At 42.1% G+C, this 26,654-nt stretch overlaps 3 protein-coding genes across 6 annotated transcripts; 2 read left to right on the top strand and 1 right to left on the bottom strand.

The window, feature by feature from the left end:
• Nucleotides 1-29: 29 nt before the first annotated feature.
• Nucleotides 30-6,257, top strand: LOC115195282 (uncharacterized). Its single transcript, XM_029755049.1, has 9 exons — nucleotides 30-113; nucleotides 337-502; nucleotides 688-742; nucleotides 2,328-2,603; nucleotides 2,745-4,261; nucleotides 4,619-4,694; nucleotides 5,477-5,711; nucleotides 5,873-5,977; nucleotides 6,094-6,257. Exons 1-9 carry the CDS (start codon nucleotides 77-79, stop codon nucleotides 6,120-6,122), a joined length of 2,496 nt encoding a protein of 831 aa, XP_029610909.1. The 5' UTR covers nucleotides 30-76; the 3' UTR covers nucleotides 6,123-6,257.
• A 2,301-nt stretch (nucleotides 6,258-8,558) lies between these two features.
• Nucleotides 8,559-19,391, bottom strand: LOC115195668 (protein adenylyltransferase SelO). 3 transcript variants are annotated; one of them, XM_029755774.1, is made up of 19 exons: nucleotides 18,898-19,391; nucleotides 18,668-18,783; nucleotides 18,387-18,515; nucleotides 18,177-18,241; nucleotides 18,001-18,057; nucleotides 17,574-17,672; nucleotides 15,958-16,025; nucleotides 15,281-15,368; nucleotides 14,971-15,040; nucleotides 12,461-12,533; nucleotides 12,124-12,207; nucleotides 11,356-11,485; nucleotides 11,119-11,163; nucleotides 10,923-11,007; nucleotides 10,672-10,764; nucleotides 10,402-10,481; nucleotides 9,714-9,757; nucleotides 9,450-9,529; nucleotides 8,559-9,262 (listed from the first exon to the last, which is right to left on the bottom strand). In XM_029755774.1, the coding sequence occupies exons 1-19, from the start codon at nucleotides 19,118-19,120 to the stop codon at nucleotides 9,140-9,142; spliced, it is 1,752 nt and encodes a 583-aa protein (XP_029611634.1). In that variant the 5' UTR covers nucleotides 19,121-19,391; the 3' UTR covers nucleotides 8,559-9,139. The 3 variants fall into 3 exon arrangements, with proteins under 3 accessions (XP_029611634.1, XP_029611633.1, XP_029611636.1); XM_029755773.1 differs by having other exon boundaries at nucleotides 18,668-18,786; nucleotides 18,898-19,389; XM_029755776.1 differs by having other exon boundaries at nucleotides 18,668-18,786; nucleotides 19,140-19,388.
• Nucleotides 19,392-19,410: 19 nt separating this feature from the next.
• LOC115195669 (decaprenyl-diphosphate synthase subunit 1) lies at nucleotides 19,411-26,205 on the top strand. 2 transcript variants are annotated; one of them, XM_029755777.1, is made up of 11 exons: nucleotides 19,411-19,616; nucleotides 20,743-20,798; nucleotides 22,574-22,709; nucleotides 22,865-22,995; nucleotides 23,405-23,546; nucleotides 23,804-23,915; nucleotides 24,180-24,289; nucleotides 24,389-24,469; nucleotides 24,601-24,714; nucleotides 24,900-24,980; nucleotides 25,208-26,205. In XM_029755777.1, exons 1-11 carry the CDS (start codon nucleotides 19,464-19,466, stop codon nucleotides 25,346-25,348), a joined length of 1,257 nt encoding a protein of 418 aa, XP_029611637.1. In that variant the 5' UTR covers nucleotides 19,411-19,463; the 3' UTR covers nucleotides 25,349-26,205. The 2 variants fall into 2 exon arrangements, with proteins under 2 accessions (XP_029611637.1, XP_029611638.1); XM_029755778.1 differs by lacking the exons at nucleotides 19,411-19,616; nucleotides 20,743-20,798; nucleotides 22,574-22,709 and adding an exon at nucleotides 23,141-23,198 and having other exon boundaries at nucleotides 22,868-22,995; nucleotides 25,208-25,364.
• Nucleotides 26,206-26,654: the final 449 nt, after the last annotated feature.

Below are 26,654 nucleotides of genomic sequence, written 5' to 3'. Positions count from 1 at the left end.
GTACCCTTCCCAGCCATACCCTTCCCAGCCATACCCTTCCCAGCTATACCCCTCTGCTCTACCCTATCAGTGGCCCATGCCATACAACCCTTACTGCGGCTTCCCTGGGATGGGTAAGTACCATGGAGGTATTGACCTCCAGTAAAGCCTTGGTCCTATCCTATATGGCCCCCTATTATTGCACTAACGGCACACATCGTACACTACTTTTGACCAGGGTCTAGAAGGGCCACGTTTATACACTTAAATCTGTTAAGTACCATGTAGGTCATGTGTGTTGAATTTTGTCACTTAAAGTAAAGATAAACACTGTTTGAATTAGAATCTGTTTGTCAGGAGGGTATGGTATGATGCCGAGTCCCTTCCAGCCCAGTCCCTACATGGAGCCTCCGGGTTACATCCTACCCCACTCTCAGCTCCACCTGGCGGACTACAGGCGTATGATCAACCCCCACTACCACACCGCCCACTACCCACAGACCATGGCTTACCATGCACGCAGGTTGTCTGGAGTATTTTATTGAAGTTCACATTGCTTTCATTACCAATGTCGTATGCCAAGCCAATGATTGTGTGAAATACACCAAACAAAGAATTCTGATACATCAGTACAATGTATTAACACCTTAACATCAAATCACCTCATACTAATAATAATGGATACATGTCTATGACTGATGCCCACAGGTTCCGCTACCAGCACAATGCCCCAGCCACCAGCAGGGAGATGATCAACTCTGAGGTATTGTGCTTTCAGAAAGTATTCAGACCCCTTGACTTTTACCACATTTTGTTACATTATAGCTTTATTCTAAAGTTGACAAAATATATATTTTTAACCCTAAATCTACACACAATACCCCATAACAAAGAAAAACAGGTTTTTAGAAATGTTTGCTAATTTATAATAAGAGATTACGTTTGCATAAATATTCAGACCCTTTACTCAATACTTTGTCGAAGCACCTTTGGCAACGATTACAGCCTCGTGTTTCCTTGGGTATGACACTACAAGCTTGGCACACCTGTTTTTCAGGAGTTTCTGCCCTCAAGCTCTGTCAGGTTGGATGGGGAGTGTTGCTGCCCGCTGTTTTCAGGTCTCTCCAGAGATGTTCAATCGGCTTCAAGTCCGGGCTCTGGCTGGGCAGCTCAAGGACATTCAGAGACTTGTACAGAAGCCACTCCTGCGTTGTCTTGACTGTGTGCTTAGGGTTGTTGTCCTGTTGGAAGGTTAACCTTCGCTCCAGTCTGAGAACCTGCTCCAGAGCACTCAGGACTTCATTAAGTCTCTCTGTACTTTCCTCCATTCATCTTTCCCTCGATCCTGACTTGTCTCCCAGTCCCTGCTGCTGAAAAACATGCCCACAGCATGCTGCTTCCACCACCATGCTTCACTGTAGGGATGGGGTCAGGTTTCCTCCAGATGTGACACTTGGCTTTCAGGCCAAAGAGTTAACTCTTGGTTTCATCAGACCAGAGAATCTTGTTTCTCATGGTCTGAGTCCTTTAGCTGCCTTTTGGCAAACTCAGAGCGCGCTGTCTGCAGAAATGGTTGGCCTTCTAGAAGCTGCTCTGATCTCCACAGAGGAACTCTGGAGCTCTTTTAGTGACCATCGGGTTCTTGGTCACCTCCCTGACCAAGGCCCTTCCCTGATTTCTGTTTGGCCGGGTTGACAGCTCTAGGAAGAGTCTTGGTGATTCCAAACGTCTTCCATTTAAGAATGGAGGACACTGTTCTTGGGACCTTCAATGCTGCAGACATTTTATGGTACCCTTCCCCAGATCTGTGCCTCGACACAATCCTGTCTCGGAGCTCTACCGACAATTCCTTTTGCATCATAGCTTGGTTTTCCCTTTGACATGCACTGTCAACTGTGGGACCTTACATAGACCGGTATGTGCCTTTCCAAATCATGTCCAATCAATTGAATTTACCACAGGTGGACTTCACTTAAGGTGTGGAAACATCTCAAGGATGATCAATAGAAACAGGAATCACCTGAGCTCAATTGAGTCTCAAAGCAAAGGGTCTGAATAATTATGTAAATAAGTTAATTTTTATAATATATCAAACATTTCTAAACCAGTTTATGATTTATCATTATGGGGTGTTGTGTGTAGATTGCAGAGGATTTTTATTTAATCCATTTTAGAAAATGGTTGTAAAGTAACAATGTGGGGAATGTCATGAGATCTGATTACTTTCCGTAGGCACTGTGGTTGTACATATGGATAATGTGCAATGTACATATGTATTATGTTGCGCATTTAAAATTAGTTATTTTGTATACAGCAGTACTAAGACAATATTCCCCTTTTCATCCTAGGTACAGACTGAGCCAACATTAGGCGCAGCACGCTCTGACCCCAAACTCTCTAACGCTGACTCGTCTATGAAAAGTAATGTCCAAACCAACTCTGAATCTGGCAGCGACACCAGTTGCACAGCTGCCCAGTCACTATCCCCAGCCTCTGCTGTGCAGGAGGTGATGTCTAAATCACCAGCCTACCAGGACCTTGTTTTGGCACCCGCCCCCAACAACACTCCTATCTCCACCAGGTCTGCTGCACCCCAGAAGGGCAGCTTTGTGTTCCAGACAGAGGTGTTGTGAATTTGTCATTTATTTTTATCCCCTCTACAGTTCCTGGTGTTCTGTTTCTGTATATTTTTGGTGTCTCGTAATGAGTTATGACGCAAGGCAAATTTGTATATAAACTGACAAAATACCATCCTATTGTCTTAGGTGGAGGAGTTGAGGCTGGAGTGCCGCAGCACGCCTACAGGGTTAAATATCCTCCACTCCCATGAGACATCTGAACTGTGCACTGCCCACAGCGTGTCTGGGACCGATGAAGACTTGGTGCAGCTCTGCTCTTCCTCCTCCCTCCACCACCACCAGGCCTCACAGGGCAGGATGCTCCATGGCCAGGAGGGGATGGGTTTGATTGGGGAGGAGGGGGATCAGTGTCTCCAGCAAGCCTGCACGGATATACTTCTAATGGATGGGTCACCCTCGAGTGGCGGACCAGATAACTTCCTTGCTCTTGACGATTGTGACTCTTTCATCGCGGAAACACTTGCCGAACGACCAGGGATTTCTGAATCCGATATGGACTACAGAGTGGTGGTCCAAAGCCACAATGCCGATGGGCCTCAATTTACAAGTAATGACGGAGAACTGAGTGGGAACGGCTCCAAGAGTGTCTATTTTAAGATCCTCCACCTGCCCTTTGACATGCAGTACTTAGAAGAGCTGAGGAAGATTGAGGCGTCTGTGTGGTCGGCGTCTCTGGCACCGTACGTCCCCTCAGCAGAGTTTATGCTCCAGCAGGGCCTGATGGAGCCACACAGGGAGGCACTGAGCCCCGTGGTCGTGGAGGAAGTCCCCATGGTGGAGGAAGTCCCTACGGCAGAGGTGGTCCCTATGGTGGAGGTTGAGATCCCTGGGGCGGAGAAAGTCCCCACAGCTGAAGTGGTCTCTCTAGTGGAGGAAGCCCCCATGGTGGATAGCCCTTGGAATGAAAATATATCAATGGCAGAGATTCTCCCCAATGTGATGGAGGTACCTGCAATATCCAGTCCTAACAAAACGGACAATACTCTCACATCTCCAGATACCAGTCAAAAGAGGGGTGCGGTGAGTGACCTTGATCATCAGGATACCGCCTTTGGGGGGTTACCCACGTACCGTCCCTCAACTAGCTGGCTGGGCGATTTTGGCAACGTCTACTATCACAGCAAGATGCCTTCTGATGTTGAGGAGCAGCGCAAGATCCTCAGAGGCAGCCCACTTAAGCTGTCTAGCCCCAAAGGGAAACCAAACCATGACCAAGAGCCTAAAGATCCTCATTGTGTTTCAGTCACTACAACCGCTCCACTCAGGCTTAAGGGAGAGGGATGCAGACTCGGAGACAAGGTTGACAGGAGGAGCCACTCTGATCAAGAGTTCTGTGCTAACCGGACCTTCAATGTGAACACAGTGACCTCTGGTGGCCACAAAAGGGAGCGCATCTGTGCCAGATGTTTGACAACAAAATGCAACGTGAACAAGATACCTGGCAGTCCAGGACCAGGCCTGGATGCTCTGATTGTAAAACGACAAGGGGTCCCCGTTCCACCATGGGAGGAATATATCCTAGCCCAGACGTGTGCAGCCTGCAAAAGCCTCGCCCGGAGGCGGGTAACAAGGAAAGGTTCCGGGTCAGATGTTCCCAGCGGACCACAAAATGAAGAGACGGAGGGTGAGACCTCTGAGAACAGGTATTGGTTGTGGCATGGCACATTTTATGCCTTCAGACTTTGGATTATGCCTTGTACAGTATGTTGTGCTTGGGGACTAAGGTTCAATCTGCATTTGTCAATGTACATGGCCTTATGTTCAATGTTCTTTACATACACAGTACTCTAAATACCCCAAGTCAAGATGAAAAGAATACAAGATGAAAAATTGCTTTCACCATTCAAACCAATGTGGGCTTAGAACTTTAAAGCCAATGATTTCAATCATCGCTTTGCAGACAGAACCTTATTGTCCCAAGCTCTCAATTAGTATTTTTGTCTGCTGCTGGTTTGACATGTTCCCGCCGTAATGACATGAAATATCAATCTACCTAACAGTTCTTGTCGGGCAGGACCGGGGCCCAAACTGAGGGACCCCAGGAGGCCTCACTCCTCCATGAAGCGCCACTCTGAGGTAAGTACTGCACACTGTTGTACTCTGGCAAATGACACTATTTGAGATATATATAATAGCACTATTTTTGACTAGGGCCAACCTATACACATTCTATGCTTCCATTAAGTTTGGTTTTTACTTCCCGTTTTATACACCAGCTGAAAATGACACATTTTTGGTTTTAATGGTGCTATGATTCTCTACACTACTTGCTTGTTTTTGTCAAACTGAATTTAAGCAAACTATTAGAATTTTAGCAACCAGGAAATGGTCAGTGGTTGGAAGAAGTACCCAATTGTCATGACTTGAGTAAAAGTGAAAGTCACCTGGTAAAATGGATTAAAAGTCTAGCAGTATTGGGTTTCAAATATACTTGATTATCAAAGTATATATCATTTCACATTTGTTATTAAGCAAACAATTATTTATTTACAGATAGCCAGGGGCACACCAACACTCAGACATAATTTGCAAACTAAGCATTTGTGTTTAGTGATTCTGGCAGATCTGAGGCAGAAGGGATGACCAGGGATGTTCTCTAAAAGTGCATGATTGGACAAACTTCCTGTCAATGTAATGATTACTTTTGGGTGTCAGGGGAAAGTGGATGGAGTAAAGTGTACATGACTTGCTTTAAGAATGTAATGAAGTAAAAGTTGTCAAATATAAAGTACAGATACCCCAAACTACTTCAGTAGCACTTAAGTGTTTTTACTTAAGTACTTTACACCACTGGAAATGCGGCACGTTTTCTACAGTGCACCTTTTTAAGTGGTCAAATACATTCTTGATCCATCCAGCAGTGTCCCATGGGTCCGCACTCAAAACTGAGGGAGAAGAACTGTTCCTGTGAAGAGCCCCATCGGCCCCCTGCATCTGTGTTGGGGGGGCCGCGACGCCATCCCCATGGCAATGTCATCAGGGAGCGAAATGAGGAGAACCTTGGCGTGTGCGTCTCTGTCCCACTTCAGGACAAATGGAGAAACCAAGACCAACACCAGGACCAATGCTACCTCGCGGCACAGAAATCTCAAGGTAAGCCCAAAGCATTGTTATTGATGTAATGTGTAAACCAGTTTTAGCCTGTTTTGGTTCCATAGAGCATTTTAAACATTTGGCAGTTGCTATATTTAAGTTTATTTCAACATTTGCGTTGAAATGTTTGACTAATGGCCCTTTCATTTCTGTTCCTACAGAGAAGTTGTGGAAAGCGGCTTTGTCCAACCCTGACAATGAAAGTAATATTAAGCTTGGACCGAGACACATGATTAAACAGAAAAAACACATTTCTCAATCACAAGGTAGTCCTCTACTGTAAAAACCCTACTGTACATTACCATGTGTAAAACACTTTTAGCAGCTTTTGAAATGTTATGTCACCTTTATGTTCAACTCCAACATTTGTTTCCCCCCTCAGGACTTCACAGAAAAGACACAAGATGCTAATTTTTCACGAGCACGTTGTAACAAGTGAAGTAACTGCACTTTTATTGTTATCCTCTACACTTACGAATTAACTCTTAAAGCTCACCATGTATGTACTCACTATTTATGAAATGTACAATAAACACTTGACTAGTGCTTGTCTTGGTTTGCTTCTCCATGGGGACAGAAGGGCTGTGTCCATGTGTATACAGTACCAGTTTGGACACCTACTCATGCAAGGGTTTTTGTTTATTTGTACTATTTTCTACATTGTAGAGATAGTGACAACATCAAAACTATGAAATAATACATTGAATCATGTAGTAACCCAAAAAATGGTAAATGAATCAATATTTGAGATTCTTCAAAGTAGCCACCCTTTGCCTTGATAGCTTTGCACACTTGTGGCATTCTCTCAACCAGCTTCATGATGAATGCTTTTCCAACAGCCTTGAAGGAGTTCCCACATAAGCTGAGCACTTGTTGGCTGCTTTTCCTTCACTTTGCGGTCCAACTCATCCTGAATCATCTCATTTGGGTTGATGTCGGGTGATTGTGGAGGCCAGGTCATCTGATGCAGCACACCATGCTCCTTGGTCAAATAGCCCTTATATATCCTGAAGGTGTTGGGTCATTGGCCTGTTGAAAAACAAACGATAGTCCCAACAAGCGCAAACCAGATGGGTTGGCTTATCGCTGTAGAATGTTGTGGTAGCCATACTGTTTAGTCAGACTTGAATGCTAAATAAATTACTGTTACCAGCAAAGCACCATCAGACTTCAATGCTTTGCAGTGGGAACTACACATGCAGAGATCATCCAGTCACCTACTTTGCATCTCTAAGACATGGCGGTTGGATCCAAACTCATCAGACTAAAGGACAGATTTCAACCGGTCTAAAGTCTTCCTCATGCTTCTTGGCCCAAGCAAGTCTCTACTTATTGGTGTCCTTTAGTAGTGGTTTCTTTGATGCAATTCAACCGTGAAAGCCTGATTTCATGCAGTCTCTGAACAGTTGTCTGTTAGTCTGTAAAATTTATTTGGGCTGCAATCTGAGGTGCAGTTAACTCTAATGAACTTATCCTCTGCAGAAGAGGTAACTTAGTCTGTTCTGTGGCGGTCCTCATGAGAGCCAGTTTCATAGTGCTTGGTTTTTGTGACTGCACTTGAAGGAACTTTCAAAGTGTGTAATGTTATAAAGTAATGGACTGTTTCTTTGCTTAATTGCGTTGTTCTTGCCATAATATGGACTTTAACCAAATAGGGTTTTCTGTATACCTCCCTTGTCACAACTGATTGGCTCAAGAAAAGCAATTCCACATTAACTTTCAAGGCATACCTGTTAATTGAAATGCATTCCAGGTGACTACCTCATGAACCTGGTTGAGAGAATGCTAATGGTGTGCAAAGCTGTCAAGGCAAAGGGTAGCTACTTTGAAAAATCTCATATTTTGTGTAACTTTTTTTTGCTTACACAATGATTCGGTATGTTTCATATTTTTGATGTCTTCACTATTCCACAATGTAGAAAATTGTAAAAATAAAAACCTGGAATGAGTAGGTGTCCAAACTTGAGGTGTGTGTAATATACACACATGGCCTTGGCCTCTGATTTGCTGAGGGAACCTATAATCTTCCCAGAAATAAGTTTTTCTGATACCTACAGATTCCTCTTAAAACATCTTCCTACATTTGAAAATGCTAAACCTTCCATGTTTGATAGATGTATCAAAATGTCCAACCACAGCCAAACTGATATCTCGTCTGACTTTTCACACCCTAAACAGATGCCGTTAAGGCAAAATGGGAGGAAGAACTAGCCACTCATCTCTGTTGCAGACTGGGAGGATGGCCACACCTGCTCAATTAACTACAGATCTTATCTAATACATTTCAAGATCTTACAGATTACACTATTCCAAAACTAAGCTACTTAGGATATTTCCTGATACCTCCCCTCTGTGATATGTCATTGTGTGGAGGGTACATTATTCCACTGGTTTGTCCTATACTCTAACCTGCAGGGTTATTGGTCTGGAAATTTTAGGATCCTCTCTGAATTTCTGGAGACTTCAATTGACCCAGACCTGCCTCTGATCATCCTGGGAGTCTCAAACCCTAAACAGGTTAACCAAGCCCCAACAACTGTCTCTCATTTTGGAAAAAGGAAGTTCCCTCTACCAAATTTTGGCTCAGCGATTTGGTAAACTCTTTACACAAAGAATTTAGTATATTCTGAGCAATAAATTAGTCACATTTGGTTGTGTTTACTTGGGAGGACTGTGAGCGGGAACTTCTGCCCTCTTTTTCTTTGTACTTTCTACAAAGTACCTATACACCTTGCGTTCAATAACTTTTGTTGGTAAAGGGTTGAGTCCCACATGGCACCCTATTTCCTAGAGGGTGGGGTGTATTTTGAAAATATCAAAGGGGAAAATATGTTTTACACTATCAAATGCTTAAGATTCACCCTAATCTGTCATAGGGTATTCTTTATTTTTTTAAATTGACCCATATCTGTTTAACCACAGAATGTAGAAACATGCAGTTTTAATACATATAGACTGGTATGGTGATGGATGAATGAGGTGGTAAAGTGGATGCATTTCCTCAAGGCTAGAGTATTACTGTTTAAATGTGTCTTGGAGGCGAAGGGAGACTGTTTTCTAAAAAATGAAAGGGTAATGTTGCTCAGCATGACTCTGTGTTATAAATGAAATGTCATTACATGTTACGAGCGTTTGCAAAATTGCATCTGTGCCCTTTCCTTTATCTTGAATCGCATGAGGTCAGCAATCAGGGTTCTGGTCATCCAACAGTTGCATGAATGTATTTTTTGTGCGCTGAACTAAATGTTTAGTTCCAGAATAATTCCACCACGATAGCTAGGAAGATAATTGTGAAAAGTCAAACATCCGTTGCTAAACAATGCAGATACTGGTTATCCTGAATGACGTGTTCAAGAGAAATGTTTTGCACTGAACACATTCCGAATACACTGCAAATATACTTCCTGTCATTGGGGCAGAGGCATCCCTCATGAGGAACAGCTGACATTTAACCCCTGGGCCCACCATGGGGGTTGTGCTGCATAACCCGCCTCCTCTGCTGCGTCCTGTGTGAGGTAGGGCTGTACCAGTGTCCGCTGCAGCAGCTCCACCTATTGATCAGAGTACATAGTAAGTAAAGATAATCTTAAATGTGGCAGGTACTGTTTTAGTCCAGTGAAAAATAGTGGCAGAATCAAGTCGTACTGTTTTGACTGTTTGCATCCTTCTGAAAATAGCTTTCATGAGGTTAATTACGTACAATACAACCTGTATTTCAATGTAGTTGGAACGATTTACCTCTGAGAAATCATTCCCCTCAGCCTTCCGTATTGCAGACTCTGCCATCCAGTTCCGCAGCACGTATCTGGGATTGATCCCTGTGGAAAGTTTGATCATCTCAGATGTAAAAGGTTTATTTCATTCTAGCAAGCAACAAAAATAAATCAATAACAAACAGGATTATTTGCAAAGGTCCCCTTTCTTCCTTGCCCTTATTCAGTAGGAGAGGACTGGAGCTTGCTATCAGGTCAATCTGTCGGCGTTCCCATAGCGACTGCTTACTTTTCATCCTGTGTTGACGCTCCTCATCAGAATCACCTCCCTGCCTGAGCCATTAAAAACAAAGAATCAATCCCCTGACATTATGCCATCGATCAGTAAGACTAATGTTAATCGAGCCAGTTATATAGGGCAAACATTTTATTTCTGCCTAAAGAGACATACCCAAACGCAATTACTTTTCATGAATGGCCATAAACAATAACTGGTAATAGTGTATAGTTTTGGAAGGGTCTGGAACTCTTCTTTCTGGTAAAAAGTTATACATTGCTGAGGTGGACACAAGCTCAGTGACATAGTATCAATATTATGAAAATATGAAAAATCATAAAAATTCTTACAATTCAACAAAAGTTGGGCAACGGGGCTAGAAATGACAAATGCTTTCAAAATATAGTAACAATTAAACTGCTTACTAGAAGATTCCACATTTCTTAACTAAAATAAATATGATCGTACTTTAGCAACGGTACAATATCGGCACTATTTTAAAACATGGGACCCAACGACGTTCACAGAGCGTTTTGTAAACCAAAATGTCAGCTGGAACTGGTGCAGAACTGCTCAAAGTCCCCCAAATATGGGACACAGTCGAGTAATGAGTCATCAGAATATTTCAGAGAAACTAACTGAGGTCATAAAAAGCATATTAACCAAATGTATGATAACAGTGCATTCCTATTGTACATACCTTTTTAGTCTATGCAGGTACATGCTGACCCACTCCGGGTACATCTTATGCGAAGCCAGGTTCTGCAGGGCCCACATCACCTAACAGGGACGAAAGAGGAGAGGACTTTAGTTCTTTAAGGGGCAATCTGCAATGTGAAAAACAACGCATCTTCAAGAATCAAAGGCCAAAAATGGATGTAGCAATTGCAAATTGCCCCTATAATGTAGTTAGTCAGCAGTATATTCTCTTGCGATTGTTTGTAGAGGGTTAATGAGTAATATGTATGACCTGTATGTTGGACATGTTATGAAGCTGCTGCATTGAGGCTTCACTCAGCTGTCTGAAGGTCATGGTGAAGTCTGCACCTGTGTCCTCCATCAGCTGAGGAGGAAAAAGCCAATCAGAGACACAGGAGAAAGAGAAAGACAGCCAATAAAATGCACTGGACAGGGACAATATACCAACATCAGGTCAAAGGTCACTCACAGGGTCAGAGATGGACACACACGCACGGAATCTTAGAGCAATGAACCACTTGCCTTAAGCAGAAATGCAATGAGATATTCATCCTCCTCCTCCTCCTCGCCGAGTAAATCCAACTTTGCCTTGAACAGCTTGTGAAACCTGGAATGATAAAGTTGAACATAATATTTGGAGGAAAAAGGGAACTTACAGACATATTCAAATGCACACACAACCCAGAGAAATTGAGAGAGAGAGAGGGAGATAAATTACCTCATCTGGTATATACGTGGGTACCCTTTCAGTACTAGCCCAGCACTTAAAAAAAAACAAAAAAAACAATGTACTGTCACAGTGTACATTCCCCAACATCCTCTGACAAACAAATGTCATGGGAAAGTAATGAAGTACTTGTCTGACGTGCAAACCGATATCACATTTCAGAATTGGTTCAAAATAATTTGGGGTTAGACTTGTCAGAACAGTTCGTATAACCCTTCCCATGCTTACCCTTGCCTCTGTTCTATGGTCAGCACTGGAGTTAGGGCTTCTAGAAGTTTCTCCAGGTTGAACAGACCAACATTGGCCTGAGCCCCGATACTGTACCTCCCCTCCTCATCAGAAGTGTTGGGGACAAAATCTGAAAATATCAGTTTCCTACTTCAACACTAGTGATTCAAATTTCAAAAAGCACTTCTCATTGCAGGTGTGTGGTAAAAATACGATCACTTCAAAGAAAAGAGAAACCTGCACACTGCTCCTATCACTTATTTGATTAAAGCTTACATGATATGTGATACCTAAACATTAAAGGGATACTTCGGAATTCATATCCACTTCCCCAGAGCCAGACTAACTCATGGATACCATTTTTATGTCTCTGCATTCAGTATGAATGAAGTTAGAGGTAGGTTCGCGAGCCAATGCTAACTAGTGTTAGCGCAATGACATCTACTAACACGCTAGCAGTTACCGTAGACGTCCAGTCGTGGCGCTAACGCTAGTTAGCAGTGCCCAAATCCTGAAGTATCCCTTTAAAGTTTCCGTATCAGCGTACCACGTAAGCTTTAATCAAAATAAGTGATACGAAGGTTTCTCTTCACTTCTTCGCCACTGTAAAAACAAGTCGGCTACCAACAGGCATTCTGTTCAACATATGAAAAAGAAATAGAAATCTGTAGGTACAAAATGACAGAAACAGTGGGCCAATATGAATAACATTAGATATCAATATGTCCTGAAAGGGCAGTATATGCATGAATGAGATACAGTACATACTTGGGTTGTAGGCTTCCATAAAGCCAAACGGTCCGTAGTCAATGGTGATAGACAGTAGGCTGAAGTTATCAGTGTTGCATACTCCTGTTAGGGTAATGAAATACTATATAAACACAAAGTTAACCACCATATAGTATGAACAGAATGGAATTATGTGCATACTGCATGTTAGAATCGTGCCATTTCACAAATTCGTATTTCTCAGAAATCACTAAGAAGAGTGTATTATGACTTATAAACGGCTCCTAAAATCGTAATTGCCAATATCACATTTTATTGGATTCAAGTGCATTATTTTTCTGAAGTGCAGTAATTTGTCATACGAAGTACTACTCACCATGTGCAAAGCCAATAGACATCCACTGGGCAATGAGGTGAGCGGTCTCATTCACAACCCTGGAGTAAAATATCTGAGGCCACACACAACAAAAATCAGCATGTACAAAAATATACAGATTGAAAACACCTGTTCAGTATAAAATACTTAATGTTTGAGCATTATATACTGAGATCATTGATCCGGTAAGTAGTAGTTGAGTAGTGTATTTAAGCCTAAATGTCAATTATTAACAACGCCCAAAGGCAAATTAGACCATTGTAGACCAAGATGATGAAGAGAGGTTTAGAAATAATTAGAGGCACTTTATTATTTGAGTATTCAGGTCATTCATTTCCAATGCCCAGTGTGATAGAGTCACATCAGTCCTAGAGTGAGCTACAATGCCTTCGGAAAAGTATTCAGAGCCCTTGTCTTTTTCCACATTTTGATACGTTACAGCCTTATTCTAAAATGTTTTAAATAAAACATTTTCCTCAGCAATCTACACACAATACCCCATAAGGACAAAGCAAAAACAGAAATACCTTATTTACGTAAGTATTCAGACCCTTTGCTATGAGACTCGAAATTGAGCTCAGGTGCATCCTGTTTCCATTGATCATCCTTGAGATATTTCTACAACTTGAGTGGAGTCCACCTGTGGTAAATTCAATTGATTGGACATGATTTGGAAAGACACACACCTGTCTATATAAGGTCCCACAGTTGACAGTGCATGTCAGAGCAAAAACCAAGCCATGAGGTCGAAGGAATTGTCTGTGGAGCTCTGAGACAGGATTGTGTCAAGCAGTGGTGGAAAAAGTACCCAATTGTCATACTTGAGTAAAAGTAAAGATACCTTAATAGAAAATTACTCAAGTAAAAGTGATAGTCACCCAGTAAAATACTACTTGAGTAAAAGTCTAAAAGCATTTGGTTTTAAATATACTTAAGTATCAAAAGTAAATGTAATTGCTAAAACATACTTAAGTATCAAGTATCATTTCAAATTCCTTATATTAAGAAAACCATATGGCACTATTCTTGTTTTTTATTTATTTATGGATAGCCAGGGACACACTCCATCACTCAGACAAACAAAGCATTTGTGTTTAGTGAGTCAACCAGATCAGGGGCAGTAGAGATGACAGGGATGTTCGCTTGGTAAGTTTGTGAATTGGACCATTTTCATTTCCTGCTAAGCATTCAAAAAGTCACGAGTACTTTTGGGTGTCAGGGAAAATGGATGGAGTAAAAAGTACATTATTTTCTTTAAGAATGTAGTAAAGTAAAAGTTGTCAAAAAGATAAATAGCAAAGTAAAGTACAGATACCCCCCAAAATACTTAAGTAGTACTTTAAAGTATTTTTACTTAAGTACTTTACACCACTGGTGTGAAGGCAGAGATCTAGGGAAGGGTACCAAAACACTTCTGCAGGATTGAAAATCCCCAAGAACATAGTGGCCTCCATCATTCTGAAATGGAAGAAGTTTGGAACCATCAAGACTTCCTAGAGCTGGCTGCCCAGCCAAACTGAGCAATCAGGGTGGTAGAGCCACTCCTTGGAGTTTGCCAAAAGGTACCTACAGACTCTCAGACCATGAGAAACAAGATTCTCTGGTCTGATGAAACCAAAATTGAAAACTTCGGCCTGAATGCCAAGCGTCACATCTGGAGGAAACCTGGCTCCATCCCTACGGTGAAGCATGGTGGGGTCAACATCCTGTTGTGGGGGTGTTTTTCAGCGGCAGTGACTGGGAGACTAGTCAGGTTCGAGGGAAAGATGAACGGAGCAAAGTGTGAGAGATACTTAATGAAAATCTGCTCCAGAGTGCTCAGGACCTCAGACTGGGACGAAGGTTCACCTGCCAACAGGACAACGGCCCTAAGCACACAGCCAAGACAATGCAGGAGTGGCTTCGGGACAAGTCTCTGAATGTCCTTGAGTGGCCTTGCCAGAGCCCGGACTTGAACCCGATCGAACATCTCTGGAGAGACCTGAAAATAGCTGTGCAGAGACGCTCCCCATCCAACCTGACAGAGCTTGAGAGGAACTGCAGAGAAGAATGGGAGAAACTCCCCAAATACAGGTGTGCCAAGCTTGTAGCGTCATACCCAAGAAAACTCAATGCTGTAATCACTGCCAAAGGTGCTTCAACAAAGTATTAAGTAAAGGGTCTGAATACTTATGTAAATCTAGTATCTGTTTTTTATTTGTATTTTTTCGCAAAAAAATTAAAAATAACGTTTTTGTTTTGACATTATGGGGTATTGTGTGTAGATTGATGGGGGGAAAAAACAATTTAATACATTTTAGAATAAGGCTGTAACGTAACAAAATGTGGAAAAAGTCAAGGGGTCTGAATACTTTCCGAAGGCACTGTATGGTGTTGTCTTTACAGGCCTTTTCAACAGAGCATTAGTGTTACTAATAATGAGGTTTTGTTTGTCCCTCATGATTATAAAATAGGCCTATTGAAAATGTAGAAAAAACAAAAACATTGAAAATAGACTTATCATCACTCACCAAATACTTGCCTGGATCATTTGAATCAATGGAAGGAAAATGCTCCTGTATCACAAAGTCCAACAGTTTCCTGAAAAGGAAAACATTTCCTGTCCAGAGTTAGAAAGATTCCCTGTTCACGCCAGCTGTCAATTTCATGATGATCCATTTATAATATGTGTATTCTGATACAGTGTGTCGATTCTTTGTTTCTGTATTATTTTGAATGTTATTATGTATACACACCTGTCTGTGATCTGAGCCCTTCACGAGGAAAGAAATAAGTCAAATAAATAGTTGGTCACAAAAAAGAAGATCTGTGTATGCTAACCTTAAAAGATCAAGTTCTTCAGCTTTAGCCAGAACCTCCAACGATCCGATCCGGAACCATGACGTGGCCAGCCGCAGAACAACCGCTCCTGGGGAGAGGACATCCAAAGATTACGGCAGGAAGGGAAAATATACATTTACATTTGAGTCATTTAGCAGACGCTCGTATCCAGCGCGACTGACAGTTGGTGCATTCATCTTAAGATAGCTAGGTTAATCAACCACATGTCTCAGTCAGAGTAAGCACATTTTTCCGCAATAAAGATGCTATCAGAAAAGTCCTTGCTAGTAAGAAAAGACAAGTGGGAGTGTTAGTGCAAGAAAACATGGCTTGGCACACGCTTTTGCCATATGAAGTATCATAACTAAAATGTAAAAATCCCTGGGTCCAGCCAAGATAGCAAGAAACCAGTCAACAGTGCCAAATAACATACTGTATATATTATTTTTTTGAAATACAAATATTTAATAGTTTTAGGTCACACATTACTTACAAGCTTCAGATGATTAAAAAAAGATGAACTTCCAAATAACATATTTAACCTAAAAAAAATCTATGAGGACAGTACAATTACGCCAATGCGTGCTGTATGCATGAGTCTGCACACTGAGTAGCAAAAAGGGAGGTTGCCCCTAAGATAGAGAATAAGGACACAGCTGATCTTGTCACACCCTTACCTCTCTCCTTCTTCACTTTCCCATTGTAGAACTGGTCCCTCCACACTGCCTCTTCACTTACAATAATGCTTGGAGATAAAAGCAACACATTTTACAACAATGAATAAACTGAAAAACGTCTGCATAGCAACCAACACTACATCCCCACTCTTCCAAGTTTACATTGATCCCACACTCAAAGCTTAAACCAAAACATGCTTGACCCCTAGCTGTCATCAAAAGGATGATACCCAATTGAGAAACTGTCAACATGTCCAGTCTCACTTTAATAATGGAACACTAGTCACTTTAATAATGTTTACATATTTTGCATTACTCATCTCATATGTATATACTGTATTCTATACTATCTACTGTATCTTAGTCTATGCCGCTCTGACATTGCTCGTCCAAATATTTATACATTCTTAATTCCATTCCTTTACTTCAGATTAGTGTGTATTGTTGTGAAATTGTTAGATATTACTTGTTAGATATTACCTCACTGTTGGAGCTAGAAACACAAGCATTTCGCTACACCCGTAATAACATCTGCTAAACACGTGTATGTGACCAATAACATTTGATTTGATCTCAACCATGTTGAAACAGCTGATGGCTGGAACAGAAGAAGTGATCTGAATGATAACATTAAAGGTCCTTGGGTAGACCTAGGTTCAGTTCCTGCCCGACTACATTGCTGACGCATGCCAGACCTTATAACACTTGGATAGGTATTTAACATATCAGCTAACCACATCATATGATATAGCACCTGCTGCCCGATTGCACAGTCAATGACGTGGCAGTTAACCACTGGTTGATGCAATGCAACGTCTGCGCATATAGTCGGACAGGAACTCGGCCAGAGGAGGCTGCTGGGAGGAGCTATAGGAGGACAGGTTCATTGGAACCAATGGAATGGAACCAAACACATGGAAACAACATGTTTCACTCCATTCCATTGGTTCCATTCCAGCCATTACAATGAGCCCATCCTCCTATAGCTCCCCCCACCAGCTTCCTCTGAACTCAACCCTACTGTTGTATCTACCTGTCTGTTCTGTGTTTTGATGTTAGCAATCTAAGCTATCTGCACTCGCCTCTCACTGTTTATCCAATGGATTAGCCCTAGACTCTGATTCAAGTTAATATGAACACTTTTTTGCAGAGAAGATCATAGACTACATTCTTGAGAATAGGCAGCAATCTAAAACAATGAAATCTGCATTTAATTGTGAACAATGAAGGGCTCATTTTGGAGTCTTGTGTTTTTATCTTCTGAGATTTTTGGATGGAGTGAGATTTCTTTTGAGAGAGAAAGGGAGCTAAAACCATAGAGAAAGGTACTCATCATGGATATGATCCGTTTTAGCATGGACATTGCCATCATCCACCGTTTTAAAGTTGTCAAGTAGACAACTGGGTGGGGATTCCTATGGGTTGTGGCCTCAATGGCGCTGCACATGCTGTCACAGATGGTATAATGGCACAGATATAAAGATGAGTCCTGTATCTATCTCTATGACTAAAACTCTGTTTGAGTTGTATATCAGAGTGCTGTATTGTATCAAACAATTGTATGGTAGGGTAGTGTTTGACAGACAACAGTCAAAGCAGCTCATTGGCCAGGTTACCTGGCAGCTCTGCTGGTAGGAACACCCAGAAAGTGCATGGCCTCGCTGCACAGGAACTCTCTGACTGAGGAGCGGACCACAGCTCGGCCATCTCCTGACCTGTAGTACAACAGACAACCTTTCTCAGAAGGTTTTCTTGGGTCCAATCCCAAATCAACCCCTAGACCCTACGTCCTATGCACTTGTGGAGATCTGAGAGGATTTGTTGGGCCTAAGCAATACGGTAAAACTTCCTCCTAGCCTATCAGAGAGCAAGATGGAACTATTACCAAATTGCTTAAACTTGTAAAATCCTCTCATATCTCCACAAGTGCATAGGACGTAGGGTCTAGGGGTCGATTTGGGATTGGGCCTCGTTGTTAGGTCAGGCTCGAAATTTTACACCTGTTGGTCATGGTCTATAAAAATATACAAGTGTAGATTTGACCTTGAATATGGAGTCTTTCCTGAGCCTTTGAGCTGGAGTTCCCACCTTTCACCCTTTCTGTGGAAGAACACACACAAGATAACTCATTTGTACCCCGCTGGCAAAGCAGGTTGAAATGCTGTCATTGCAACCTCAACCTTCTGTGTAGTCATGTATCCATTCCCAGTTCTACTGACCTGCTAGTATATTCACCAAGGAGATGTGCTCGGCCATCTCCCAACTGACCTGCCCAGTAGCCAAACTAAAAGAGTAAAGAAAACATCACTAGTATTTAGTCATAAACAAGTAGGTTCTTCAAAGTTCAATATGGTATTAGGAGGGACTAAGCAATTGATACAGAAAAAAAGTGATACAAAATGAATAATGGTATAGAGATGGTACAGTACCTGGTGACCCCCATATCTGTGTGTCAGAGGGCTGGATCCAGGAAAAAGTCTACCACCACTGAAGTAATTTAGGAAATCCTCTGACTTGGACACTGCAACATCTAGATCCAACATTCCCTCAATAACCTCCTGGAAAAACAAAGCTACATTAGAATATGTAGTAGCTCCTTCTATTAAGCTGTTATGACAGTGTTATAACACTTATTCTAGGTTAATTCACATCCATTGTAAACCACATTTCTTGACAATATCTAGTCCCTGGATGTAATTTGCAAAATGACCTTTGAAACAGCCACAAGTCTCAGAGGGCCTTTGAGTGGGGTTGGGTCAGACTCTGAAAAAATGCAGTTCTTCACAGAGCGAACAAAGATGCCATCCACTTGGTCAAGGGGGAAGGCTTCTGCAAGAAATGTCAAACAAAGTTATTTACAAATCTGTTTGATCATGCAAATAACTGTCAAAACTTTACTGGACATTTGGTTGACAAAGAATGCAATTCTAGGGGATTTACCTAATAGCTTTTTACACGACAGTTTGAAGTGGTCCAAATCGTGCAAGTGTTTCTCCACACTCTTGTTGAAGTTGAAAGCATGAATATAGTGTTGTCGGTCTGACATAGTGTCATCATGACCGTGACAGCTTTCAATAGTATCACAATAGTCCATACATGCAGACATGATGATTACATTTGCCACACCTAAGAGAACATAGCTTGAGGCACTGTAAATAACCATTATTGCAACTCAAAATTACCTAGCTAGCAAAACTGACAGCTGATTGATGAGATCCACACTGCATGATCCATATGTCATAAGAGACTATCAAGTTTCTCAACTATCTCGTGCATTCCTCTTTTTGCGGCACCTAACCATCACTATCACATAAGACAATAACTTTACAGTGAGACAGTGGCATACTCTCTACTAAAGCAGGTTACAAGACAACAAAATAGGGATTGTTCGTTGCTGTAGAATACTTCCTGATTTCTAAAACGTCACGACGTCAACCAACGTAATTTCAGTTCTTCTGCTTCCGGCGTCACATTGTGTAATATTTTCCAGCTATGTGTGGAGGAACATGGCGACACCGTGGAGGCACTGTTGGAGGTGGACTATAGGTTCTACGAGTACAAGTGTACTAGAAACCATATGCGGTTTTAATGGAAGGTCTGCTACGTTTGCTGCTTCGTCTTTCCGAGGAACGGGGGCCGTCGCTGGCTCGGGTAAAGAGGTAGGTAACGTGCGCCCGTGTCAGTGCCAAGATTTCGCCGGGCGGGAGTGCTGTCAACCCAATCAAGGTCAACCAGTATATAACATAGAATCTGCAAGCTGATCTTCTTAATGGGTTTTAGCTTGCCTGGTGTAGCTATATTGGGATTTAGTCCAGTTTATTCCAGTTGTTGTAGCGAACTAAACACATCTATATTTTATGAAGGACATTGGTTTTGTAGATATAGTTACAGTAAAGATTGTTGCTATATGACAAGATGGTTTGGATTTCTACCTAGCCATATCTTGCTGGTTTGTTATGCATTCTCAGTTTAGCTAAAGGTCAAGACAATTCATGTCATTGCAGGGCTACACTGTACCAAGCCTTGCGCTTGATTTTTCTCACTGGCTTAACCCTTTTAGTTCAGAAGGGGCACTAGGTTGTAGGGTTGGGCCGATGTATGATAAAATGTAATAATATAATGATATTTGACACTGATATATCGTCATGTGCAAGTCTATACTTTATTCCCCTCAAACTCAGCCAGCTCCACTTAGTTTTTTCATAGTTCCCATCTAACCAGGGACTGATTTAGACCTGGGACACCAGGTGGGTGGAATGAATTATCAAGTAGAACACAGAACCAATAGGCTCTGGACCTCGTAGGGTAAGAGTTGAATACCCCTGCTCAATTCGAACTAAACAAATAAACAATGTGCAGTTTTATAAGTTAGGCTGTATGAAATATGTTGAAAATGAAGTGAATGACCTAAGCCTTATTTTTTTGGGGGGCCATACTAAGATTATTTCATGAGAACGCGACTGCAATTTGTTTGCTTATTTACGATAAAGTCTGGATTTATCTAGTCATTAACGGAGCACAACGATTATATCGGATATCGCAAAATTTGGAGTAGCTTATCATAGAAGAGGTCTCCCCAAATATCACCCAATCCTACCATGTTGTTACTAGACAGAACTGTCAGTGGGTAGCCTACATTGCTTGGTCAAGAGTATGTGGTTCATAGCCTAGAATAACCTGAACTAGGCTACCTCAGAGTGACGTCATGTCCTTCAGTAACTTGAGTAAAAGTTGTCAAAAGTTGTTGTGCTCAGGTTATTCATTTGTGGTATTGATTTCTTTCAGGGACTGTCCACCAGGCCTGTAAACACAACCTCAATAGGCAACTATATTCTGACAAGGTGAGTCTGAGATTGAAATATGATATGCAGTAATTTATATAGATAGAGAAATATGATATACAGTACCACTCAAAAGTTTGGACACCTACTTATTCAAGGGTTTTTATTTATTTGTACTATTTTCTACATTGTAGAGCAATAGTGAAGACATCAACCTATAAAATGGAACATATGGAATCATGTAGTAACCAAAAAAGTGTTAAACAAATAAAATAAATGTATTCTTCAAAGTAGCCACCCTTTGCCTTGATGACACCTTTTCCCGCTCTTTGCATTCTCTCAACCATATGCTGAGCACTTGTTGGCTGCTTTTCCTTCACTCTGCAGTCCAACTCATGCCAAACCATCTCAATTGGGTTGAGGTTGGGTGATTGTAGAGACCAGGTCATCTGATGCAGCACTCCATCACACTCTTTCTTGGTCATATAGCCCTTACACAGCCTGGATTTGTGTTTTGAGTCATTGTCCTGTTGAAAAACAAATGATAGTCCCACTAAGCGCAAACCAGATGGGATGGTGTTTCGCTGCAGAATGCTGGGGTGGCCATGCTGGTTCAGTGTGCCTTGAATTTTAAATAAATCACAGACAGTGTCAGAAGCTAAGCACCATCACATCTCCTCCTCCATGCTTCACAGTGGGAACCACACATGCAGAGATCATCCGTTCACCTACTCTGCGTCTCAAAGACACGGCGGTTGAAATAAAAAATATCAAATTTGGAATCATCAGACTAAAGGACAGATTTCGATCGGTCTAATGTCCATTGCTCGTGTTTCTTGGCCCAAGCAAGGCTCTTCTTCTTATTGGTGTCCTTTAGTAGTGGTTTATTTGCAGTAATTTGACCACGAAGGCCTGATTCACGTAGTCTCTGAACAGTTGATGTGTCTGTTACTTGTTAGGCTCTAAATGAACCGAGTAAAAACTCAAGGACGATTAGTAAAGCTCAAACCAAGTTTATTCACCCAAAGGCTCAGACAGCTGAACAGACAAAGACATGTTCCCACCAGCGTGTGTGTGTGTGTGTATTTATTTATTTATTACACACACCAATTTGGGTGAAGTCTCCTCCTTCACTCTAAACATTACATATTTATTGCTAGGCAGGAATTTAGTGATTTGGGTAATAAACTGTTCCTCCTCCCTCAAAGTGACCTGACCGCGACCCCCATTCCTCACTTATCCACAGCTCTCCATCCTTATCAGTGACCAAAACCATGTGATGGCCTTTCCTTTACTCAATACATTCCAAGCTTAATTCACTCCACCACATACATTCCTCATTTCCATAGGATACCTGATGATTAACAATGTTTCAAGTTTAGAAGTCAGAACCCGTCACTTGAACTCTGAAGCATTTATTTGGGCTGTAATCTGAGGTGCAGTTATTCTTATGAATTCATCCTCTGCAGCAGAGGTAGCTCTGGGTCTTCCTTTCCTGTGGCGGTCCTCATGAGAGCCAGTTTCATCATAGCGCTTGATGGTTTTTGCGACTGCACTTGAAGAAACGTTCAAAGTTCTTGACGTTTCACTGATCGACTGGTCTTCATGTCTTAAAGTAATGATGGACTGTCGTTTCTCTTTGCTTATTTGAGCTGTTCTTGCCGTAATATGGACTTGGTCTTTTACCATGATTCTATATGTGTTATTTTATAGTTTCGATGTCTTCACTATTATTCTACAATAAAGAAACCCTTGAATGAGTAGATGCGTTCTAACTTTTGACTGGCACTGTATATCGATGCGATAATTGTTATATGTGCATATTTATTTTACAGTAGGCACAAATCAAGGTTGCTTTACCCCACACCAAAGCCTTGCTGCTGCAAAAGGATACACAGTGATGCCAAGTTGAAGGACCCATTCTCACTAGCCCAAAAAGACTTGAATCATTTGTATGATGATATTAAAAAGGTAAGTCGCCTGACTTGGAGTCATCATGTAGCATGGTCACAGTGGCGTGGGCTTCTTACTCCGTCTCATTCATCTTCTATGCGCAGTTCAGACTACTGTGACTGATTTTTAAAGTTACGTAACCCCAATAAAGGTGTCATTTCTGTTCTTCACAGGAGCTTTTTGTGTCCAAATCCGAGCTGAAGTCCTTATGTGACTACTACTTTGACGGGAAGGGCAAGGCCTTCCGACCAATGATAGTGGTGCTGATGGCCCGGGCCTGCAATATTCACAGCAACAGAGACGGGTAAGATATTATCCTGGGTATTGTGCAGTGAACTAGGTAGGTAGTATGGATACTAGGTACATACATGCCTGGTAGTAAGTAGCCTAATGGTGTACAAGAGGCAGACTTGGGTGAGAAACTATGCTAATGAAATGTATCTATCTAGCACACACACCAGGAACAACTTGGCACAAGTGACTGGGGAGAATACACATTTTAGAAAGGTAAGATAGGCTGTACCCTTTGATTGCTGTTCATGACTTCATTGCCGGAGATGGATGTAGGCTATTACAGTTGAAATGAATCGTGCCCATGCTATTTCATTGCAATAACCATTGTATAATAAAAGTATTTATTCAGGCTGCCCTTATCAGTGATTGTCTATTGAACCAATAGGTGTGACTATGTAGTTCTCTGTCTGTCTATTTAGAGATCTGCTCCCAGGTCAGCGGTCCATAGCTATGATCTCTGAAATGATCCACACCGCCAGCCTGGTCCACGATGACGTCATCGACGGCTCAGACAAGCGGAGGGGGAAGACCACCATCAACGAAGTGTGGGGGGAGCGAAAGGTGAGCGGAGTCCCCCGACCTGGGGTTGTCTGTTGGCCGTAGCCAGTCATGGTGTCATATTACACACTACACTAAGCTATTCAACTACCACATATGCAGTTCATGTTATTGAGGGAAATGGTCATATGAAATGGCCCAAGTTGTCTTGAAAATATGCAAGACAGACAACTTTTGTAATGCGTCTTATGTAAAACGAATACACCCTAGTTGTCAGATCGTATGGTTTTATTAATCATGTGTTCTCTATGCTCTCCCAGGCCATTTTAGCTGGAGATTTCATCCTCTCGGCAGCCTCCATGGCTCTGGCCCGTATCGGCAACAACACAGTGGTGTCAGTGCTGTCTCAGGTCATAGAAGATCTGGTGCGAGGTAAGGACCCAAACAAGTATGTTGTGCAATATCGTTGTTGCCTTGTACAAGATATGCTGTCCGTTTCAGTTCAAACAGTTTATTTTTATCTGTTTCCTTGGCTGTTTCAGTTACTGTACACTTTACCAGAACTACACAGTCAAGACTGTTGTAATGCAACGCTTCTGATTCTGTAAGGGGAAATGAGTAATCAACGTTCAAGATTACCAAAGCGTATAGGAAACGCCATCTCTGTTCACACTAACATATTTGTTGACGTTCCAGGGGAATTCATGCAGCTGGGCTCCAAGGAGAACGAGAGCGAGAGATTCAAGCACTACCTCGAGAAGACCTTCAAGAAGACTGCCAGTCTTATAGCAAACAGTTGTAAAGCAGTATGTACGTTCTATCTCCACAACAATAACAGACTTCCAGGAAGTCCTAGGGCAGAACTGAAAAGGTGTGTGTTGACTGGCTGTCATTTTCCATTCAAGGTATCTATTCTGGTGAACTCGGATCCAGAGGTACAGGAAATAGCCTTTCAGTACGGGAGGAACGTAGGCATCGCCTTTCAGGTACATTTCTGATATTTGCTTTTGCCTCTTGAATGGGTGTTGTATAATCTTCTTACTTTTTTTTACTGTTTTTTTAAAATAAATGAATGAAGTTATTAAAGTTGACTTCATGTTAATTCTGTGTGTCCTAGCTGGTGGATGATGTGCTGGACTTCACAGCATGCGCCAGCCAGCTAGGAAAGCCTTCGGCTACAGACCTTAAGCTGGGCCTGGCCACCGGACCAGTCTTATTTGCCTGTCAACAGGTGTGTTCTGTGTGTTTGTGAGAGTTGAACAGTCAACCTTTAGCTCCCCATATGGGAAATTAATAACTTTTCTAGTTACTGTCCAACATTGCTATTTCTAGATTGAAACACAGTGACTAACTGGTATGTATGTATGTGCCTAACTGTGTAGTCTGTGACGGTGTATTTTACCATTTACACTTTAGTTTCCTGAGCTGCATGCTATGATTATGAGGCGGTTCAGCACCACTGGAGACGTGGATCGGGCCTGGCAGTATGTCCTGGAGGTAAGGCTGTTGATGAAGATGGACGGACACATTTCTACCTTTTGTGAGAATTTGCGTGTATAAAAACACAATCTGAAAATTCTATTGGTCCTATGGTTATGTTGTCTGCCTCTGCATTGCTTACTATTTGGGGTTTTATGCTGGGTGTCTGTAAAGCACTTTGTGACAACTGCTGATGTAATAAGGGGCTTCATAAAATCCACCCGCCTGGTTTCTCCTTCCCTCAGAGTGATGGTGTGGATCAGACCAACTACCTGGCCCGGAGCTACTGCCGGGAGGCCATCCGGCAGATCAGCCTGCTCAGGCCCTCCCCGGAACGGGACGCCCTCATCAGGCTCACTGAGATGGTCCTCACCCGCGACAAGTGAGCTCCCACCCCCAGGCTTCACTTGTGGAAGCCCCCCCATGGAGGGTTAGATGCCAGGATGATGATGATGATGATGATGAGGGAACGTGGTTAATGTTTCATCAGTGATATTCCCAGTGGGTCCTGATGGAGCACTGTTTATGCAGCTTTTTGTACATAACTAAGTTAAAGGTGGAACTAAACGGTGCATACACAGGTTCTTCAGGACTGACTTTTGAGTGAGATGCACTGCTTCACATTACCCATGGCTTCTTTCTCCCCACTGGAAAACCCTAAGGTCCTCACAGAAAAGAGGGATATGTTATTGACACCAGTGGTTTTTAATGCTAGTCCTGTAGGACCCCTGCGTCTACAGGTTTCTGAACCAACCCCCCCACCTATTCTTCAATTGAACTTCAACAAAGCGTTCAAATAGCACTTCAATGAGGCATGAACACAGACCTATATGCACAGGGACCCTCCAGGATCATTGTTGGAACATGATTTTCAGTGTATACAGTACTGTAAATGCAGCCACCGCCATACCGGCAAGACTGTATTTGGTCATCAAAGGCGGTTGTTATTACACGTGAGGCTTGCGGCGGAATGGACCCTGCAGAATCATTGTAATTCCTTGATGAGTCAAGATGGAGTATCATTATTGTGTGTGTGTGTGGATCTGTATTAAGACGTTGCTCGTAGATCCGCCCGCAGTTCGCACCGTAACGGCCACATGTCAAACGTCTGTCAGGGTGACTCTTGTCAATTGGAGAATGTCATATTGTAGGTATTTCCTGTCGCAAGTGATTAAAGGTCCCAAACAGTCATTCTGATTCCCATGTAACGTAGCCTTTTGAGTGACTAAAACATCACCCACAATATTTTCAAGTTTGAGAAATAATATATTTTTTTTCTCTCATGTCAAACTACCAGGAAGTCCGCAACGATTGAGTCAGTGGGCGGGGAGCTAGTGGGCGGGGAGCTCACTTTGACAGGCGTTCCCAAGCAACATGGATGCAGTGCTAGTGAGATTATCTCAAGCAAATTTGCTGAAACACAAAGGAACTCAAACAACAATGAAATTGCATGCAACATCCGGTCATTTATCAAATCATGGTTTCACAAAATTTGTTTATCCTGTTTGGTTATTGTAACTATCAATGTAGACAAAACGTTGGCTATATAATTTAGTGAGCTAGCCCAAATGGAATTGTCAGCACTGTTTATCACGCTAGCTAGCTGATTCACCTTGGACAATTTCAGTTGGGCTTTTTATTTATGTGTTTACAAAACATTAGGAACTACCTTCCTAATATTGAGTTGCAACC

Source organism: Salmo trutta, chromosome 6 (assembly GCF_901001165.1).
Source record: "Salmo trutta chromosome 6, fSalTru1.1, whole genome shotgun sequence".
Lineage (NCBI taxonomy): Eukaryota > Metazoa > Chordata > Actinopteri > Salmoniformes > Salmonidae > Salmo > Salmo trutta.
This window is presented reverse-complemented; position numbering and strand designations above follow the sequence as displayed.